The sequence below is a fragment of the Trichoderma atroviride genome, chromosome 6 (genome assembly GCF_020647795.1).
Source record: "Trichoderma atroviride chromosome 6, complete sequence".
Classification (NCBI taxonomy): domain Eukaryota; kingdom Fungi; phylum Ascomycota; class Sordariomycetes; order Hypocreales; family Hypocreaceae; genus Trichoderma; species Trichoderma atroviride.
This window is the reverse complement of record NC_089405.1, coordinates 3490488-3509640: the sequence shown is the minus strand read 5'-3', so window position 1 is coordinate 3509640 and position 19153 is coordinate 3490488. Positions and strand designations below refer to the sequence as shown.

Below are 19153 nucleotides of genomic sequence, written 5' to 3'. Positions count from 1 at the left end.
GTGTAAATTAGTTCGAAATATTTAGAGAGCCTTTGTTTTAGGATAGGCAGAAGGCTGCTCATACTTGGCGAATGTATGCCAGTGCTTGCTTCCTCGCGGGGTCAGATGATGAAACGAGATATTGAGCAACAGCTTTTCGCAATTCTTGGGCGATGGTATCTCCTCAGATCCTATCGTGGACTCCCATTCCGGCTTGCGGTCCAGTCGCAAGTGTACCGCGAGATTCCGTGATCTTGGCAGGAATGGAAAATAGTGTCATCTTCGGGCATCACTACATGTATTGAATGCCAAGGATCGCTTCAGCTCATGAGGCAATGCAAACGGTCAATCATACCCAAGGACTACGTCTCTAGGAAAATCCGCTTGAAGGGAAGAGTTTGAGTATCGGTTCTTTCTGTATTCAGACATATATTAGGTTGCAAGCAGAGGCAAGCCTGTACGTACAAAGCTTGCACACTGGAAAATAAAAGTATAGCACGATGAGCTGGTAGCATTTCGTACAATAGCAAGCGACATGTTGCAGTTAGTAAATGTATAGACTACTATATGAAAGGGCATCTCAACCAATCATGGGCGGATGGTTTAGTGGTATAATTTTCCCTTAGCATCGGCATTCATCTGAATAACCTACCGCATGGGAAAGGTCCGGGGTTCGATTCCCCGTTCGTCCATTTTTTTGCATTTATTGGGCAATTATCAATTCAAGCTGCTAATTGTGCGTTACTACATTTTTGTCTTTGGAGGAAAAAATTCACTGTTCGTTCCTTTCACTTTCCACTGCTTTTTTTTTTTTTTTTTTTTTGGAAGTACGCAAGTCATCGATCCAGTCTTCCTTTCGTAACACCAGGTTGTTGTCCCCTGCTTTCATGTCAAACGCAGGCGTGCCCATATGGCTGGTCATCACGACGGAAACCACGATGGCTGAGAACAGTGCGTGATAAAGATACCATAGCATCCGTGTATAATTAGATTCTCCAAAGTGCAGCAACATGACTCCCATTCACATCTTGTCAACCTTCATCCATCATAGGACTTTGAGAGCCAGCTCAAAGAGATCAAAGAAAGCCTCCTGTTCCTTTTCAGCCTTTGCCAGCCCAAATCCGAATACCAGCGTCCGTCTCTCCTCCGGTGACCGTAGGGATATGTGGCTTGCAATCTGCGAGGCGTAAAGCTGTCCAAGCGTTTCTCGACTATCGCCTCCTCCACCAAGCAGCGTCTTTGGCGCGAGATGAGTAGAAGGGAGTAATCCATACTTGCCGCTCGGTAAAGCCATGTCAACAATGCCCGCAGATGTTCCCATCATAGGGACTTGAATCTGTAGCTGTATCAGCAATCTGTTTTCTCAGTATACAATGTGCGAATTTGGCATACCCATTGAGCTAATCGTCCTTCTTGGCTGATTGTAATCATCATCTTGTCGGAAAATTCTAACAAAGACACTTCTGTGGCAACTCCATTGACTAACCCAGAAGCTGCTCGACTCCGTGCTGGGAATGGTTCTTGTCTTATATCTAGCGTCGCCATTCTGAATTTCGTTTGTAAATATGGCAAAGATCCAGGGTAACTTGTATCTTGAGCTTCATGAAGCCAACTGAAGGCGCGGAATGGTCCCCGCACTACTCTCAATTCGGATCAAGACTTTGGCGGTCAAAGGCGGCAAAATCGGCGACCCACCAAAATTTCTGGTTATCGGCCTTGGTCCTGGCGATAGCGCTGCGAATTGAACGATACCAATGCAGCTCAGCATTGAGCATAATGTTATAAGAATTTTCCATCGCCAAGCCTCAAAATGGCAAAGTTCGTACCCAGACAGAGAAAGCACAGGGTGCTGGCTCGCGAACGAGCCCAAGAGAATGCCCGCCATGAAGTCGAAGACACCAACCAGGAAATCTTGCCGGCCGCGAAGAAGGACCTGGAGGAGAAAAAGGCACGCATGAAGGAGCAGCTGAAACAGGATGGCGTCAAGATGAGCGGCAAAAAGGCGAAGCGTCTCGAGAAATACATCGATAACAAGCTCCGAAAAGACGAAAACCGAGAATTGCTTGCGAAGCTGGCCGAGAGAAAGATTGATACGAGTCTGTTTTCGAGCAGTAGATCTCTTGGACAGGGCCGCGAGACGAAGAAGCAGGCCTTGACTCGTGCGCTGAGAGAGCACAGAGCTGGAGTTGATCCTACATCGTCGGCAGAGAATATCATTTTTGAACAGCGGCCAGAGGTTGATGAGGATGAGAGGGATGACGAAGATGATGCGGACATGTCGGATGACGAGCCTGCGCCTGCACCTGCGCCTGTGCCTGCACCGAAAACTGAAACTAAACCCACAAAAGCGGCTGCCAAGCCGACTGAGGAACCGACAGCGGCAGCGGCAACGCCAATTTCCATTGGATCTGGCCTTAAACGAGCGCTCGAAGTAGATAACGAAGGCCGACCAGTCATTCAGAAGCGACAAAAGAGAGGGGGCCTAAAGTCAAAAATCTCTCTCGTCGCGGATCAACAGCCACCTTGGGAAGAATCAGAGGATGACGAATGGAATGGGCTCAGCGGCGATGAGAAAGACGAAGCCAGCGAGGACTCCGAAGACGAATCTGACAAAGGCTCTGAAGATAATTCGAGCGAGGACTCCGAAGAAGATGAATCCGAATCCGAAGAAGAATCAAGCGAAGACGAAGTAATGGACGAAGAGCAAAAGAGCAATAGGTCATCCTCTTTCAAAGCATGGGCCCATCAGCAGATCAACGAGGCACAAGGATACCAGCCAGTAGACGCAGCTTCGTCTGCACTGGATATACCTAAGCCAGAAAACTTTGTCCCCAGGGCTCCCGAACAAGATCCGCTACCGATGGAACTACAAGTCGCCGAAAACACTTCAAGAAAGGTCTTTAGTGTAGGTGTTGTGCGAACGCCTGAGATTCAAGAGGCTCGAATGAAGCTCCCGGTTGTTTCAGAAGAGCAGAGGCTCATGGAAGCAATCCACAACCATGATATTGTCGTAATATGCGGTTCTACCGGTTCGGGAAAGACTACGCAAATTCCTCAATTCTTGTACGAAGCAGGCTATGGATCTCCAGACTCTCCAACACCAGGGATGATTGGTGTCACCCAGCCTCGTAGGGTTGCTGCCGTCAGTATGTCTAAGCGAGTGGCGGACGAACTGGGCGACCATTCAAGCGCAGTGGCTTATCAAATCCGATTTGAGGGCAACGTTGATGCAAAGACGGCCATCAAGTTTATGACTGACGGTGTGTTGATTCGAGAAGTTGCGCAGGATATCACTCTGCGAAAGTACTCGGCCATTGTTATTGACGAGGCCCACGAGAGAAGCGTCAATACCGATATTTTAATTGGCATGCTCAGTCGAGTGATTAAATTGAGGGCCGAATTATCACAAGAAGACCCCACGATCAAGCCTCTGAAACTCATCATCATGTCTGCCACTCTACGGATAGAAGATATGACCATGAACCCGACTCTCTTCTCAACGCCACCGCCCGTTGTGGAGGTCGAAGGACGTCAGCATCCAGTGACTATTCACTTCTCACGCCGTACTCACCCCGACTACGTAGAAGAGGCGTTCAAAAAGATCAGCAGAGGCCATAAAAAGCTGCCCCCTGGTGGATTTTTGGTCTTTTTAACTGGCCGAAACGAGATCCTGCAGCTAAGCAAAAAGTTAAAGGCAGCTTTTGGAGGGCCAAGGTCAGCTGAAGGCCCCAAAGTGCAGATATCTGCGACTGAAGCACCAGTTGAAGTCGAAGATTTAGAATTTGGCGATGTTGATTCGCACGATTTTGACGATTTTGACGGTATCGATTCCGACGACGAGGGAGAAGGAGAAGACGAATTCAAAATTGATGAAGAAGACGAAGTTGTCCCCCTCAAGATGCAGATATTGCCTCTCTACTCATTACTTCCCGTCAGAGAGCAGCTGAGAGTCTTTGAAGACGTTCCGGAAGGCACTCGCAAAATCATATTGGCCACCAACGTTGCAGAAACCAGTTTGACCATCCCTGGTATGCGGTTTGTCTTTGACTGTGGACGCTCAAAGGAGAGGAATTATGACCGCCTCAGTGGTGTCCAGAGTTACGAGATTGGATGGATTAGCAAAGCCAGCGCTAGCCAGCGATCTGGTCGTGCTGGACGTACGGGACCTGGTCATTGTTATCGCCTCTACTCATCGGCTGTTTATGAGAGAGACTTCCAAGAGTTCTCAGATCCCGAATTGCTCCGGACACCCATCGAAGGCATTGTGTTGCAGCTCAAAGCCATGAACTTGCAGAACGTCGTCAATTTCCCCTTTCCAACACCCCCCGACCGACAGATGCTTGCCAGAGCTGAAAAGCTACTTACATATCTTTCCGCCATCTCCCCTAGCGGGCAAGTCACAAAGGTTGGAACGACAATGTCCATGTTCCCCTTGTCACCTCGCTTTGCAAGAATTCTGCTCGTGGGACATCTCCACAACTGTCTGCCCTATACCATTGCTCTGGTAGCTGGATTGTCCGCAGCGGAAGTCTACCTCTCGGAGGCTCAGGCAATTCCAGCTCTGGCTGCTAAAGACGACACTGAGATTCGTACCGCAGAGGATGTAATCGCCGAAGATCGACAAGCCAATGCCAGGCGATTGTTCAACCAAGTTCAGAAGAATTTCTGCTTTTTGGATGACAAGTCTGACGCCATCAAGTTGCTGCAAGTGGTGGGCGAATATGCGCATGAGCCGACTGAGAAGTGGTGCGAGGCTCACTTCGTCCGTTTCAAGGTCCTCAAGGAGATTCAACAACTGCGGAAACAAATCACAGACTTGCTGCGCACAAACATCCCGTCATTCGCGGCGCTCAAGCACCAGGATAAGCTGGATCCCCCATCACCCAAACAAGTCAGTGCCTTGAAGCAAATGACTGCAGCTGGCTTCTTGGACCAAGTCGCCATCCGCGCTGATCTCGCACCGAACCCGCCCGAGCAGTTCAGAAAGCCTCGCCGAGCCATCGACGTGCCATACATCCCTCTTATTCCATTACACAGACCGGGCAGCGGCGAAGATCCATGCGTTTACATCCACCCGACCTCTTCGCTCGCACATGTCAGCATCCAGGAATGCCCCGAGTACATCGTCTATGCCTATCTCCAGCGAGCCACGCCTTCTGGTGCACTTGACTCGGAAAAGAAACCGAAGACGAGAATGCACGCTCTTACAGACGTGACGGGAGGACAATTGGCCGGACTGGCGAAGGGCACGCCGCTTATTAGCTACGGAAAGCCAATCAAGGAGGTGAAGGCGCAGTCGTTGGGAGCAGATGGTGCCATGACGAGAGAATGCTGGGTCGTACCGTATTTGAGGGCAGAGAATACTGCAGGACAGGGATGGCCCCTGCCGGCGCAGAAGGTAAAGCAGAAGAAATTGGCGGGCAAGGGATGGGTTGTTGAGTGAAGTTGAATAGTATATATCACATAATGGCGTTGTTGGATGGGTTGGGATGAACAAAAGTAATAGATGTATAAATCACAAGCGAGATCATGCTGCTTAAACGCCCAATGGGTAGCTTTCAACGCACAATGGAGATGAGCTAGAATAAAAAAAGTCATTTATATGACGCTTTGCTATGTATATCTATCTGCTCGCAGACTATTTCGACCCAACCTCGAACCGGGTATCAAAAACAAGAATCCATAACGCCGCCATTATCCTTGTATAGCCAAGAAGCTTCTGGTACATTTACAAATTAAAAAAAAAACACATTGGCTCTTGTCTCATGACGCCGCAGGGGTTGCCGCCGGAGTCACGCTGGGACTCATCTTGCTCTTCTTCCTCTTCAGCTTCGGCATTGTAGCCGACTTTGGCGTCTTGTCCGCCTTGCCATCCTTTTTATCGTCCAGCTTTGTATTTATCATTGGAGGCCCGCTCATAGCACTAATTCCAGTCGGGGCAGCGGCGCCCTGAGGAGGCAGCACCGGCTTGCGGCCCGTCGAAGAGAGGTGGAATTCCCCAGGCTTTCCAGTGATGGGGATCTCGTCGATGTATTCTCCTCCGTACCGTAGGTGGATCAGCAATGACTCCTCGGCGACTCTGTCCATGGAAGGGGCGTCGTGCTTTGCTGCTGCAGCAGATGCTGATTTGCCGGCTTCGTCGAGTACGGGCTTCTCCTCTTGCGGTTTGGGTTGGGTGGTGGGAGATTGGCTTGCGGGGAGTGTGTAAACGTGGCCTGTGGATGGACGCCATTTGCGGGCTGCCTCGGCGGCTGGTAGAGCTTTTGCGATTGCTGAAGATATAGTCATCTGGGAGTAGAGTTAGTTCCTTGTCCTTGGAAAGCGTTTCCCCTCAGCAGTGAGCGAGTCCGTTGGTCTTGTCACATACAATTCTGGATGCCAGGATATCCGCCAAGGTGGGTGCCATGTAGATATTCTCCCCCACGACAAAAAACGAGGCGTGGACTGTGATTTCGTCGTCATCCTGGTATCGCTTCCGCCTCGTCTGCTTGCGAATGACCCAAACGCCCGTTCCCATGCCCGGACCCGTCTCAGCAGGCTCCTCCCCCACGATGAACTCCAGGCCCGACATTGTCTTGAGACGCGTTTCAAAGGCTTCGCGCGTCTGGATGTAGTGGTACATGGCCATGTTGTTCATTGCCTGGGCCATGATGACGGCGTTGTTGGAGGTGCGCTCGAAGAAGGGCGATTCGGCAAAGTAGAAGAGGATTGTGTTGGAGTGGAGGCCGCCCATCTGGGCTACGATTTGGGGGGATCGCCATTGGATCTCGTCGAGGGAGGGGTCGTTTGGATTTGACATTTTGAAGCTGGTTGAGTCGGTTGGGGAGAAGAAGATGGATGATCCGAGGTGAGCTTGTAAATGGAGAGCCTAGCTCGTAGAGTAGAAGCTTTTAGTGGGCGGGCGCTGTAAAGAAGCGCTACGCAGTGTGGGGTATCGATTACAGCGGCCGGTGAGTGGATCTTCAATTCGCGTCGTGCCGTCAATTTGGATCAATCAATCTCTATCACCACCACATCTCTCAGCTGTCAAGTACTGCCGAGACTCCAACTAGGCGGCGAGTCGACAAAGTTATAAACATTTCACAGCGCATTCTTGCTATCCACGCATCCTATTTTTTCTTTCATAACCTAGACGACACTGATCATGGATCTCCTCTCGACGATCCGAAAGACCGGTTCCAGAGGTGGCGTCAACTTCAGCTGGGACGAAGTCGCCAACTCCAGCCATCGCGAAAACTACCTCGGCCACAGTCTCAAAGCCCCTGTTGGCAGATGGGCAAAGGGGAGAGACCTGAACTGGTACGCAAAGTCTGAGGCCACCGCGGCGTCATCCAATGAGACAGACGAGGAGCGCCAAGACCGAGAACAAAAGGAAGAATTGCGCAAGATTAAAGAGGCGGAAGAAGACGCAATGGCGCAAGCACTAGGGCTGCCGCCTCCGGTCAGAAACACCTCTGGAGCCAATGCTGTGGAAGTTGAGCCGAAGCGACAAGTCGGTCCTGCGAGTGGACCGCCGAGAGAAACTGGCAGAGATGAGGCGAAACCGGAGAGGTCAAGACGACATGGAGACGACAGAAGAGAAAGAAGACGGCACAGGAGCAGAAGCAGAGACAGGAGTAGAAGTCCCGACCGACGACGTGAGAGAGACTATCGGCGACGAAGTCCTGATCGAGACGAAAGGAATCGCGGCCGTGATCTCGAACGCCGACACCGCAGAGACCGCGATAGGAGTCGAAGCAGAGATCGGAGAGACGACAGACGTGATGACAGGAGAAGTGAGAGGCGAGACGAGAGACGACAGAGAGATCGGAGCAGGCAGCGGCATCGCTCGCGATCAAGGGAGCACAGGCGACGGAGCCCTGGGCCAAGTTCTCGTCGAGATGATTGATGCACCCTCTGTTGAAAGGCTGTTGATCTACAAGACTGTTACACACATGTACATTTTCTCTAGCATGTTACAAATAACAAACAAAGATACCCATATTAGATGCTAAAAAAACATAAACATGCGCCACCTTGCTCTCTATTCAAATGTTGTCTGTTTGACGTATGCCAAAAACTAGAAGAAGCATATTTCCACATTTCAAGGTGCCAGGCAGCATGCCAGCGGTTTGCTGCGGCAACTACAGAGCCCGCCGTTTACTTCAGCGCCAGTCGGCTCGCTAGCCGGAGTCCTTTAGCGTCTTAGGCCGCTATAAATGATTGTTTGCACGTGCAACAGCGGCGAGTCGTCAACGTAAGCTCCCGAGTAGCATCACTGCCTGCATCCCGTACCTTCAAACAATCTCCCTCCATAACCCGATGCGGGCATCCAGCTCAACGCAAGGCGGTTCGATTTGATTCTGGATCCTTCCCTTGTTTGTTTGTCTTTGTTCTTCTGCCGTGGGTCTCGGTCCTTTTTATTAGCATCAGCAACGCCGCCTGGCTTGCTTGGGTTCATTTAGCGAGCGCCTCCAGATCTCGTTTGGGTCAGATTGCCCGCCTAACGTATTCGACTGATTTCCCCCTTTATACCACTCTCGCCTCTGTGTCACGAAGAATAGCAACATGTACTTTTAAACTTACATATCGAATACGACATCTACCCGTCTCCAACCATGGCGATGGACTATTCGAGCCTCCGGGCAGCCGCTTTGCGCGACGGTGAAGATGAAGAGGCTGTGACCGTCGATACCCGCGCTCTGATCGACAAGGTTCTGGCTCGATACTCGGGAGAGTGGACAACTCTACGAGAGCTCATCCAGAATGCCGCCGATGCACAGGCCACGACTGTCTCGATCAAGTGGGAGACGCACCCGTCGACAAGCGTTCCTCTTCCCAGCAATGCGAACCGATCCGAGCTGCTGAAGCACACGATAGCCAACCACACGCTGCGGCGACTTGTTGTCCAGAACGATGGCCAGCCTTTTACAAAGACCGACTGGGGGCGCCTCAAGCGAATCGCTGAAGGAAACCCCGACGAAACCAAGATTGGAGCGTTCGGTGTTGGCTTTTACAGCGTCTTTGCCGACTGCGAGGAGCCCTTTGTTAGCTCTGGAAGCGAGGCCATGGCTTTCTACTGGAAGGGGAACTCTCTGTTTACCAAGAAATCTCATCTGCCTGAAGATAAATCATCGCCCTATACAGCGTTCGTGCTAGACTATAGAAATACGACCACTCCCATGCCGAATCTGCTGTCTATAAGCCAGTTTCTGGCCACAAGTCTGACATTCGTTGCGCTGGAGAAGATGGAGTTTTGGATAGACGACCATTTGATCATGTCTCTTCACAAGAAGACATCGCCAAGCGTTGATCTGGCCTTGCCTCGTGACCTAGAACCGCGGACAAAGGACAACATCATGAAAGTAGCAAGTGTAGGTCGTACCAGCACTCAGATTGACGCATCCTTTATGAATGCGGTTGGATGGAAGCCGCAAGCAGCAGCATCTACGACGAAATCTTCAGACTCGTACGGTTCAAACGATGCACCCTCTCTCAAGTCCTTCTTTGCCAGATTCGCCGCAACTGCATCAAACAGCAACCTCCTGAAGACCAAGCAGCAGGCAGAAGAGAGCCAGGCACAGACAAAGATTACGGAAGATGTTACCAAATTGAACACCGCCACTATATTCCTTAGAGCCACCACTGCCAGCATCAAGACCCATGTATCATCTTCCTTCTCCGCTGAGCTTGAGCGTGCTACGAAGAAGCCGCCGCCAAAAACTACAAAGATATCTATTCTCACAACATCATATGATGAGGCGGAAGCTTCCAATAGCTCATCGACCGAAAGCGGCGCTTTTGCCAAAGCAATAGACGTATTTGCTTCCGTGCTGCCAAGCAAGAAGCCGGGTGGCCGAATCTTTATCGGGTTCCCTACCATGCAGACAACAGGCGCTGGCATGCATATTTCCGCCCCCTCTGTAATCCCCACCGTGGAGAGAGAGGCCATTGATTTGAATGCTCGTTGGGTCAGGACGTGGAATGTTGAACTTCTTCGGGCGGCAGGTATCATAGCGAGAATCGCCTTTGCCAACGAAATGGACGACCTCGACCACAGGATTCGACAATCGTCTGAAGCCGGCAAGAAGATATCTGCCGAGATTGTTGACAAATTCATGCCCGAGGCGCTGCATACGCTCAAAACCTTCTCCTTTGCTGACTCTACGCCGAGCAGCCAGGTCGGGCAGATTATCGAAGAGGCATTCTGGACATGCTTCAAGAAGGCTTCTATAGAAGTGTACTCAAGCCGAGGTGTATTGCAAACATCGCAAGTTCGGCTGGGTTCGGAAGAGTTGAGTTCATTTGTGGATAGCATCCCGGTTGTACCTCAAGATATGAAAAACGCTCCATTCGTCAAGAAGCTTATCGACTTTGGTCTCATCTCTCACATCACCGTGACTGATGTCAAGCAAGAGTTGGAAGCCAAGGCACTCACTAAATCTCAGGCCATCAATTTCATCAAATGGGCGGGCAAGAAGAGTTTGACCGGCGAGATCGACCCGGGAAGCAGAGCCGCTCTGATGGACGTCGCTGTCGCCACTCTAAGCGATGAGAATGATTCGGGTGAAATCGTGGCACTGGGCAGCATAAGCAATTACCTCAGCCTTGCAAAGATTCCTGCAAACATGCCTGTTCCTCCAACGACTGTCCCATTCGCTCTCATTGTAAACATCAGCGCATCTGAGCTGGAAGCTCTTGGATGGGAACCATTGGAGATTGTGCCATGGCTGCGTTACCTCATCGAAACGACGAACTCTAGGCTTGAGGAGGAGAGCGTCACTAGGTCGTCCAAATTTGCCGTTTCTGTTCTCACCGTTCTCTCCAAGAACTGGGAGAATATGACCATGATCAGTAGGGGCACTGTGCTGAGTCTTATCCAACCGACCCCAATGATACCGACCAAGCTGGGCATGAAGAAGCCGACGGAATCGTTCTTTGCGTCTGTCAAGCTTTTTGATGACTTGCCGGTCATCCAAGGTTGCGAGAAGGTGAAGGAGAAGTTCTTGGCCGCTATTGGTGTACGAAAGACGGTTGATCTGGAAACCATCTTTACCCGCTTGCTTAACGCCTCAGGAGAGGATGGCCAAAAGAAATGGAGTCATATGGAGCTTATCAAGTACCTTGCTTCTGTGCAGAGTGACATTCCCTCGGACGATCTTAAGAAGTTGAAAGGATCCAGGATCTGTCCTGCTGAGGCAGGACCTAAGGGCATGGAGCCTACAAAGGCCACAACGAAGCTATACAAGGTTTCGGAGCTGTTTGAGCCCAAGGACTCTCTTCGATCTCTTCAACTGCCCATCATTCAGTGGCCTGGGCCTCCGGGCAGCTTTCGTCCAAGCAGCCCTGAGGCTCGTTTCCTGTCTGTACTTGGCTTGCGAACCTTTCCCTCCGTTCCTGAGCTGGTGGACATGATGTCGTCGAGCGACCAAGCTTTGAGGACTTCAGCCATGACTTATTTTATCGCCAATCATCATACGAATCGGTATGCCGCTTTTGATCTCAGCGACTGCCGTAAACCCATCCTGCCGCTTCAGGGAAGCACCAAGATGGTCACGCCAGCTGCATGCTTTACGAATGAGAGAGCATCTGTACTAGGATTTGAAATCCTTAGCCGTGATCTTCATGATCATGCCAACGTACGTATCCATCTCCTTGTCCTCAAAAATACTCAGATAAACTAACAGAGCGTATCAGAAATTTGGCGTTGCTCGAGATCCGCCCATGGCCGAGTGCGTGAACCGTCTGTTGGCCAATCCCCCAAAGGACTATCAATCCGCTGTGACTCTCTTTAGCTATTTTGCCTCTCGGATCAGCGAGCTTGGAGACAGTAACCTTGCCAAGCTTCGAACTGCTGCGATTATCCCTGTGAAACGGTCGACTGGATCAGAAAAATCTGGTTCAAGCACGTCTTACATCAGTCCATCGCGAGCATATTTGGGAACGTCTTCCACATATGGCGATATCTTCGACTTTGTGGACTTTGGCCAGGATGGGAATGCATTCTTGTACAAATGCGGGGCGAAGAGCGAGCCAACCAAAGTGGAGGTTGCATATATGACGTGCAACGAGCCGGCAAGGCTTCTCAGCGTGTTACAAAGTCCTGAAAAATACTTGGACCTGCTCAAATCTTTAGCCGAGTCTGCTTCGACGTTACAGCGTGACAAGGAGCTTTGGCGGAGACTGAAGAGCTCTGCGTGTCTTCTCGCCTACAAAGAACTTGTGGCGCCGTCCAAGGGCGGTAGCAACGATTTGGATGAAGAAGAGGCTCCAATCAGGCAGTATCAACTTGCCGCTGCTAACCAAATCGTCGTTTTGGACGATATTATCAGCTATCGCCTTTTCAAAGAGTATTTGATATGTGCTCCTGAGGAGGACATTCTGGAGACGTTTTATCTGAAACTTGGTGCGACGCGGCTAAGCAGCATAGTTCAAGAGGATGTGCGCATTGGACCTCATACGGGACAGCTGCCGATGGCCGAGTCGCTCAAAAAGCATGTTCTTGAACGATCCAAGATTTTCTTGTACGAGTATGCCAGCTACCGTAGGGATGCTATCAAGCACGATGCGAAGTGGCTCGAGAAGAATCTGACGGTGGAAGTGGTTCGATCGGTGGCGCTTCGACGCAGCTTGCAAGGCCACAGGCAAACACACACTGAAAGGCGCTCTGCGGCCGCTACGTACACCAACCGATCATGGGTATTGTATGTGGCTGATGATGGGAAGCCAGACATGTACCAGGTTGGTCAAGCCATATGCCAGATGCTGCTTGACAGGCCGAACCAGCAAGCATATTTGTTCTTTGAACCGTTCCTCACGCTTGACCTTTACCAACTGAGGTCGCGTGGGTACAATGTTGACCGAATTCTTCGAGCAAAGGCCGCTGAAGCGAGAATTGCCGAAGAGGAGAGGCGCAAGGCGTTGGAAGAAGAGCAAAGGCAGATTCGGGAACGAGAGCAGAATTGGGCACAGCAAGGCCAATCTGACCGTTCCAAGAATCCGCAACTTCCACAGGCAGCCGAAGCTGCTCGAGAAGCTCCTAAATCTCCATCCATGCCGGGAGCATGGGACTCGGCTGAAGAGAGCCCACAGGATAAAACTGCCAATAACAGGAAAAGTAGGAGTCTGTTTTCCAATCTCAGCCGTAGACTGGGCTTTGATGCCCAAGATGACGACAAGAACGATTCTCGAGGGCAGGTGGAGCAGTTTATGGGCAACAGTTCCAACACCAACGCGGGGCCATCGTCTGGCAATGACGGGGCCGCTGGCAATGGGAATGGCCAGAAGGATGACGGCAAAGTAACGAACCCGGCCGTGGTGCAGCAGAATCTGCTAAACGCAGTCAATGCAACCCGGGCACATGGCTCCGACAGAGTCTTTGCTGAACCTCAAGTCAACGAGGTCAAAGAACAGGCAACATATTGCGACAAGACACCGGCTCAAAACATTACCTTTGTGGCCGAGGCTTCCAATGGGATGAAGGTCTTTGTGGCCAAGGATATGAGTGCCAACCCAGCAGCCTTTTTGTCGGCAAATCTGGGGGCAATCAATTCATTTGCCTCATTGCTCGTTGAAGTGGGCGCCGTTTACTCGCTGGCACCGAAAGTGCTGCACATCTTTTATGATGAAGCGGGCGGTACGATTGCTTTCAATACCGGTGGAAGCATCTTTTGCAACCTGCGCTTCTTCCTGCAACTTCATGCGGCACAGGTTGAGGTGCCAAACGGGGCTGGCAAGGCCGAGGCAGGGACGTGGTGGTGGGTCGTGATGGCTCATGAGCTGGCTCACAACTTGGTTTCGACACACAACTCTGATCACAGCTACTATACGTATGTTTCCCCTTGAAGTTTGTATGGACTTGAGCTAACAGTTTGCAGTGAATCGTTTATCCAGCAGTACATGGGCAAGATGATGGCAAAGACTGTTCAGTGGACTCAGGGTGGTGCGTCCAGCTCAGCTGGGCTTCCTTCTCAACCTGCGGCAGAGAGACAGTCGGTCCCTTCGGATCCTCCGCCCTCGTATAGAGAGGCGCGAAATGCAGCCGACTACATGTTTGGGCCCTAATGTCACGATTTGAATTGTACGGGTGTTTTTATATTTCTATATTTTTCTTTTCTTTTCTGGGAGTTAGATCGATGTCATGAATGATGGACGAGAGGAGTAGAAGTAGACAGGGTATAAGTCGCGATGACGGATTGACGAGCAACACTTGATTGGAATGGCCTTTTCTAGACTACCCAACTCTGCCTTTTGCGATTAGATGACACGCAGTTTATGAATATGATAATTACCGATAGACAATTTATATGAGCAGCTCGCTTGTGTCTTTACTTACACAAAAGTTCCATTCCCTTGTTGTGTGTTACTCCAATTTAATCCGTTAGTCCTGATACTAGGACTTAGAACGGCTGATTACCTAAGGCGATGCCGATTGTCGGCTGGCTGTAGCTTTGAGTTGCAAGTTGGAAAAAAAAAACCTTGTGGCTCGTTCTTGTTTGTTACACTTGATCGTATACCAGATATACCCCTCAAAATGGATCAATTGGAGGCTCAGGCTATTGAAAGCTCTTCTGGGAGCGAAAAGGGCCAGAATAGCGGCCGAAAGAATGGAAGCAGCAGAGGGTATGAAGATGTACTTGTGCATATTTGAGACATGCCGCTAACAAGCATCGCTGCAGACGACGACCCAGCATCATTCTGCCCCCGCGCGATGAGCGCGACCAGCCAGACGCAAAGCGTAGGAGAAAGAAGAAGAAGGCGGCTCGGCGGGCGAAGAAGGAAGATGTGGATGTGGATGGTGATAGCACCAGCAGCAATGTGAAGACGGGCGCAGAAACAGCCCTGGTCAAGACAAACGGCCCTCTCGTCGATTTCGAGGGCCTCAGCCGCCCCAGCTTTGGCACCCAGGAGCGCCGAAAAGAAACAGCCGAGGGGGCGGCGCTGCGGCTGGAGCGCATGAAGGGCGCTGTGAGAACACTGCTAGAGTGTGTCGGCGAGGATCCCAACCGCGAGGGCCTCCTCGCCACGCCGCAGCGCTACGCAAAGGCCATGCTGGACTTTACAAAGGGCTACCAGGAGGACATTTCGGACATTGTCAACGGCGCCATTTTCCAAGAGGGCCACAACGAAATGGTGATTGTCAAGGACATTGACGTCTACTCCCTGTGCGAGCACCACCTGGTGCCCTTTATGGGCAAGATGCACATTGGCTACATCCCAAACAACGCCGTGATTGGCATTAGCAAGCTGCCGCGCATAGCCGAGATGTTTGCGCGGCGGCTGCAGATCCAGGAGCGCCTGACAAAGGACGTGGCGAATGCGATTTTTGAAGTGCTTGCGCCGCAGGGCGTGGGCGTTGTCATGGAGAGCAGCCATTTGTGTACGGTGATGAGGGGCGTGCAGAAGGCGGGGAGTACGACGATTACGAGTTGCGTGCTGGGGTGTTTTGAGAGGAGGGAGAAGACGAGGAATGAGTTTTTGAGCTTGATTGGGGTGAATCGGAGGTGAAGGCCTTTCGACATTGTTACTGTATTTTGCTTGGGAGGGATGGATTTTGTGCTTATTTTTTTTGTTGGTTTGTTTGGGCGTGGGTTTTGGTAATGAGCTAGCTGGCTGTGATATTAGAAGCTGTATACTAATGAAATGCTGATTTTCTTTTTGAACAGAGCTGCTGTTTGTCTTGTTTGGTGAATGTTGACGGAGACATGCTTGGGTGGCATATAAAGCTACGTCTTTGCTGCTGCACTTGTTTCTCTTCAACGTAATTATGCCATCATCTGAATGAAACTGCTTCAGATTCAAGTAGACTGATGAACAGGTTCGAGAATTGTCTAGCGCTGCCTGAATTGAATGAGGCGGCTCTTATACTCTCATACATGGATTACGGGAGCTTGGCCCGAGTCTCTCGTATAACCGTACATCGCAGTGATTCCTCAGCACTTTGACAACAAAACGTGAATTTCTCAAGACCAAAATGAACAATGTTCATTGAATGCATGAAATGATTTTTAATAATAATAAAATTGTTATTTCAAAACCAATCGTCAAGAACAACCATCAGACCTTTTGTTGTTGCTCTCGCTCAAGACAGGTCACATGCCTCCCCACGTGACTCCATTCAATGGCGGGTCTCCAACCTCATCATCCCAATTCCGATAGCCCAGGCATCACGGCCCATCCAAGCTCTCCAAACCGGCCAATTCTCCAACACCAGGGAAGCCTTTCAATTCCCGGACCGCTCAATCTCTCCTCCTTTCAACACAGAGCAGCATCTCCACTTCATCCATCATGGTCCACCGCATCGCTTTCTGGAGCTGCTTCGGTTCGTTTCTTCCCCCACCCGGGCAAAATCTCTCTTTTGAAGCTTTCTCTCCCAGCTAACGTCTTCTGACAGGCCTCGCCGTGCGCTTCTGGCAAGTCGGCATCGAGATGCGCCCCTTCTTCAACCGCTCCTCGCTGTGGGCGTACCCCGTCTATGCCCTCGGCGGCGCGAGCTTCGGACACTGGCTGCAGGGCGTCGACGACAGACAGGCCGCGCAGCTGGGCGAGCGGAAGAGGGCTCTGTTGGAGAAGAGGGCGAGGAAGGCACAGCGCGATGCTGAGAGGGGACAGGAGGCTTAAGTTTATGCCGACTGAGGAGGAGAGAAAAAAATGTGCTTGGAGGGAAGAAATGTAATAAAAGGGACGGGGACATACCTGGTGAAAGGGAAAGAAAGAGCGAAATATCCGAATTGTACATACAGAGCGAGGAGAGTTTCGGAATTGATGTCTTTTCTCTGGCTGGAAATGAAGGAGGAAGTTTGAGGGACATGGGTTGAGATGTCATGTTACATGCCATTGGGTGGGCAAGCCATCAGACTCAATGCATTGAACAGCTTCAGAGACACAATTATACATGCATATACGATACAAGTCAGCCGTCATGTTCACAATATCAATTTTTGAATCTCAAACCAGCGAATTGGTTTATCCATTTATTCCTCTCATGATACCTCCTCGCTACAGCCTGATATTCCGTCCCGTCATAATGCTTCTTTGTTTTGTCTTGACTTTTTATTTTACTTTTTACAATTCCTCCAATTTTCGCAAAATTGCAGGCACCGATTTTGCCGAACAGATACCTAGCTCTGTCACCACAGCCGAAATATACTTGTCTCTCGTCGTGTCAAACAACAGCCTAAACTCTTCATCCGTGTTCCGCTCCGGATCAATCTCATTGTACGTGAGCGAATCTATCGACACACGCTCTGTGAAATTGATAGTCTCGCACAGCGAAGTCACTCGCATACCCAAGTCAAACGCGGCCGTCGCAACGTCGCATGTGCCTGCTCGCGCGTACATGGCTCCGTTGCTAAACATGGCCTCTGCAGCGACGAGAACAGTGGTGGACTCTTGGAGGTTGGTGCGCAGGGCGCCAAAGTCGGGTGAGTAGATGACGGGGATGCCGGCGGCGGTCAGCTTCTTGACGTGGCCGAGGCCGACTCTCTCAAACGGATCGTCGACGAGGATGACCTTGAAGCGCTTGCCGCTGGCGTTGGCTTTGAGGAGGGCCCCTCTCTACGAGGTGGTGGTGCGCATATGTGAGGATGACGTCGTCTTCGGCAATCATGTCTGCTGCCGTGTTGACAATGACGAGATCGGCGAGAGTGATGCGCTCGTGGATGAAGCTGTCAATGGCCTCGCACAGCAGCTTTTTAGCGTCAGAGTCGGCCATGTCGATATCAATCTTGCTGATCTGAAGCTTAAGCCACCGGATGGCGTTTCCCATGGAGAAGCACATGGGCCGACAGGCTGTGAGATAGACGATTTGCGGGTTGAGGACGTGGGAGGTAAAGTGTCGAGACAGGGTGGTTCCATGGGGTGTTGTGTATGAGTCAATGACCTTTATTTCGTCAGTTCACGGATTGTCAACATGTAAACTTGGGGCAGAGTTCATTACCTTTTTGAATGCCAGCAGAGTGGCCTCTAGCCGAGTGGTGCTATCACTGATGGCCATGGTGCTCATCTGCTGACCCAGCACCAAAACAGCCGGGTGGACGTCCTTGTCCGCATGCGTGATGTTGACGCCCTTTGCCATGGCCAGGTGGCTAAAGTAATCTGGAATCGACGGCTTCACCTCCTTGGGCGCTGCCGGCACAGGCGCAGCCGATCGCGGCGCGGGAATCTTGCCATGCTGGGCCGCCGCCTGTCCAGGCCCGTCTTGCTTTGGCTTCGGTTTGCTGCCGCTCTTTGCGTCGCTCTGGGCTGGGGCTCCGGCTGGCGGTTGGGGTGTGGCTTTGGCGGCTGCTCTTCTGGCGGCCTTTTCCTCCTTGGCCTTCTTCTTTAGCTCTGCGCCCGAGAGCTTCTTCTCGCCGGCGGGTTCTGCTGCGCCGGCCTTGGGCTGGTCTTTTGAGGCCTTCTTCTGGTCTGCCTGCGCGGCTTGGTCCTTTTTCTCTGCTGGAGCCTCGCTTTTGGGCGCGGGCTGTCCTCCTTCTGCCGCCATGAGGAGGGGAGTTTTGGGGAGTTTGCGATGGGGAGGGGCGATATCGAGGCGAGATGCGAATTTGGTGTACCAGTCACCGAATAGAGGGCCTTGTATCGGAGTCGCTCTCGACCGAGGCGATTGGACCAAGAAATCGAAGCCGCACAGGTTAGATGTCGTCGCAAGAAGAAGATGTCAAGATTCAAGCCGCGAGAATAAGAATAGAGAAATGCTGGCTCAAAGCAGCCCAAGGTAAAATGCTGGCGAGGTCGACGCAAGTCTGTGAGAGTTGAAAAGGTGGGGTCTTTGAGTCACTGCAAAATAAATCGAGAAGCGGAAATGCCCCGCGCTAAGGTTAAGATTTGGGAGCTGCGAAACTTTGCGAGCGAAGATTGACTTTACGGCTTGCTGCAGCAAGGTTTAAGATTCTGAGCTCTATAATGGAGATTTTGGACCAGTGAGTAGCCTTTGGAGTGGTGAAGCTGAGGACTAATTCTGAAAGTCAGCTGGTGCTACATGCGTCGCTGCAGAGCTTGGTGATGCGTCATGATGTTTTGTGCGGCTGAAGCTGCCTAGATCTTGATGCACCACAGATGATAATGTTCACATCTTGCTCTGATTTCCTTTGCCAAATGCTTCCCTTCATTTGCTACAGATCAACGTCTACAAGAACAAGATTTGTCCCTAGTCCACAACGAGCACAAGCAGCCTTGCCACAATGCATCCATCTCGAAC

At 51.1% G+C, this 19153-nt stretch overlaps 9 protein-coding genes across 9 annotated transcripts; 5 read left to right on the top strand and 4 right to left on the bottom strand.

Moving 5' to 3' along the window:
• Nucleotides 1–623: 623 nt before the first annotated feature.
• On the bottom strand, nt 624–1582 carry TrAtP1_011777 (uncharacterized protein). The gene is made up of 2 exons (XM_014083443.2): nt 1372–1582; nt 624–1315 (listed from the first exon to the last, which is right to left on the bottom strand). The coding sequence occupies exons 1-2, from the start codon at nt 1522–1524 to the stop codon at nt 1025–1027; spliced, it is 444 nt and encodes a 147-aa protein (XP_013938918.1). The 5' UTR covers nt 1525–1582; the 3' UTR covers nt 624–1024.
• A 207-nt stretch (nt 1583–1789) lies between these two features.
• On the top strand, nt 1790–5422 carry TrAtP1_011776 (uncharacterized protein; the record flags this gene model as incomplete). Its single annotated transcript, XM_014084846.2, has 1 exon — nt 1790–5422. The coding sequence occupies one exon, from the start codon at nt 1790–1792 to the stop codon at nt 5420–5422; it is 3633 nt and encodes a 1210-aa protein (XP_013940321.2).
• Nucleotides 5423–5555: 133 nt separating this feature from the next.
• TrAtP1_011775 (uncharacterized protein) lies at nt 5556–6841 on the bottom strand. The gene is made up of 2 exons (XM_014083213.2): nt 6347–6841; nt 5556–6267 (listed from the first exon to the last, which is right to left on the bottom strand). The coding sequence occupies exons 1-2, from the start codon at nt 6776–6778 to the stop codon at nt 5743–5745; spliced, it is 957 nt and encodes a 318-aa protein (XP_013938688.2). The 5' UTR covers nt 6779–6841; the 3' UTR covers nt 5556–5742.
• Nucleotides 6842–7123: 282 nt separating this feature from the next.
• On the top strand, nt 7124–7867 carry TrAtP1_011774 (uncharacterized protein; the record flags this gene model as incomplete). Its single annotated transcript, XM_014084845.2, has 1 exon — nt 7124–7867. The coding sequence occupies one exon, from the start codon at nt 7124–7126 to the stop codon at nt 7865–7867; it is 744 nt and encodes a 247-aa protein (XP_013940320.2).
• Nucleotides 7868–8228: 361 nt separating this feature from the next.
• On the top strand, nt 8229–14424 carry TrAtP1_011773 (uncharacterized protein). Its single transcript, XM_014084843.2, has 3 exons — nt 8229–11597; nt 11656–13787; nt 13836–14424. The coding sequence occupies exons 1-3, from the start codon at nt 8577–8579 to the stop codon at nt 14020–14022; spliced, it is 5340 nt and encodes a 1779-aa protein (XP_013940318.2). The 5' UTR covers nt 8229–8576; the 3' UTR covers nt 14023–14424.
• Nucleotides 14425–14451: 27 nt separating this feature from the next.
• On the top strand, nt 14452–15618 carry TrAtP1_011772 (uncharacterized protein). Its single transcript, XM_014084842.2, has 2 exons — nt 14452–14580; nt 14637–15618. Exons 1-2 carry the CDS (start codon nt 14492–14494, stop codon nt 15463–15465), a joined length of 918 nt encoding a protein of 305 aa, XP_013940317.2. The 5' UTR covers nt 14452–14491; the 3' UTR covers nt 15466–15618.
• Nucleotides 15619–16133: 515 nt separating this feature from the next.
• TrAtP1_011771 (uncharacterized protein) lies at nt 16134–16889 on the top strand. The gene is made up of 2 exons (XM_014084841.2): nt 16134–16279; nt 16352–16889. The coding sequence occupies exons 1-2, from the start codon at nt 16246–16248 to the stop codon at nt 16576–16578; spliced, it is 261 nt and encodes an 86-aa protein (XP_013940316.1). The 5' UTR covers nt 16134–16245; the 3' UTR covers nt 16579–16889.
• Nucleotides 16890–17022: 133 nt separating this feature from the next.
• TrAtP1_011770 (uncharacterized protein) lies at nt 17023–17316 on the bottom strand (the record flags this gene model as incomplete). Its single annotated transcript, XM_066115251.1, has 1 exon — nt 17023–17316. The coding sequence occupies one exon, from the start codon at nt 17314–17316 to the stop codon at nt 17023–17025; it is 294 nt and encodes a 97-aa protein (XP_065971349.1).
• Nucleotides 17317–17443: 127 nt separating this feature from the next.
• TrAtP1_011769 (uncharacterized protein) lies at nt 17444–18439 on the bottom strand (the record flags this gene model as incomplete). The annotated part of the gene is made up of 2 exons (XM_014084840.2): nt 17444–17839; nt 17897–18439. 2 exons carry the CDS (start codon nt 18437–18439, stop codon nt 17444–17446), a joined length of 939 nt encoding a protein of 312 aa, XP_013940315.2.
• Between the last annotated feature and the right edge of the window lie 714 nt (nt 18440–19153).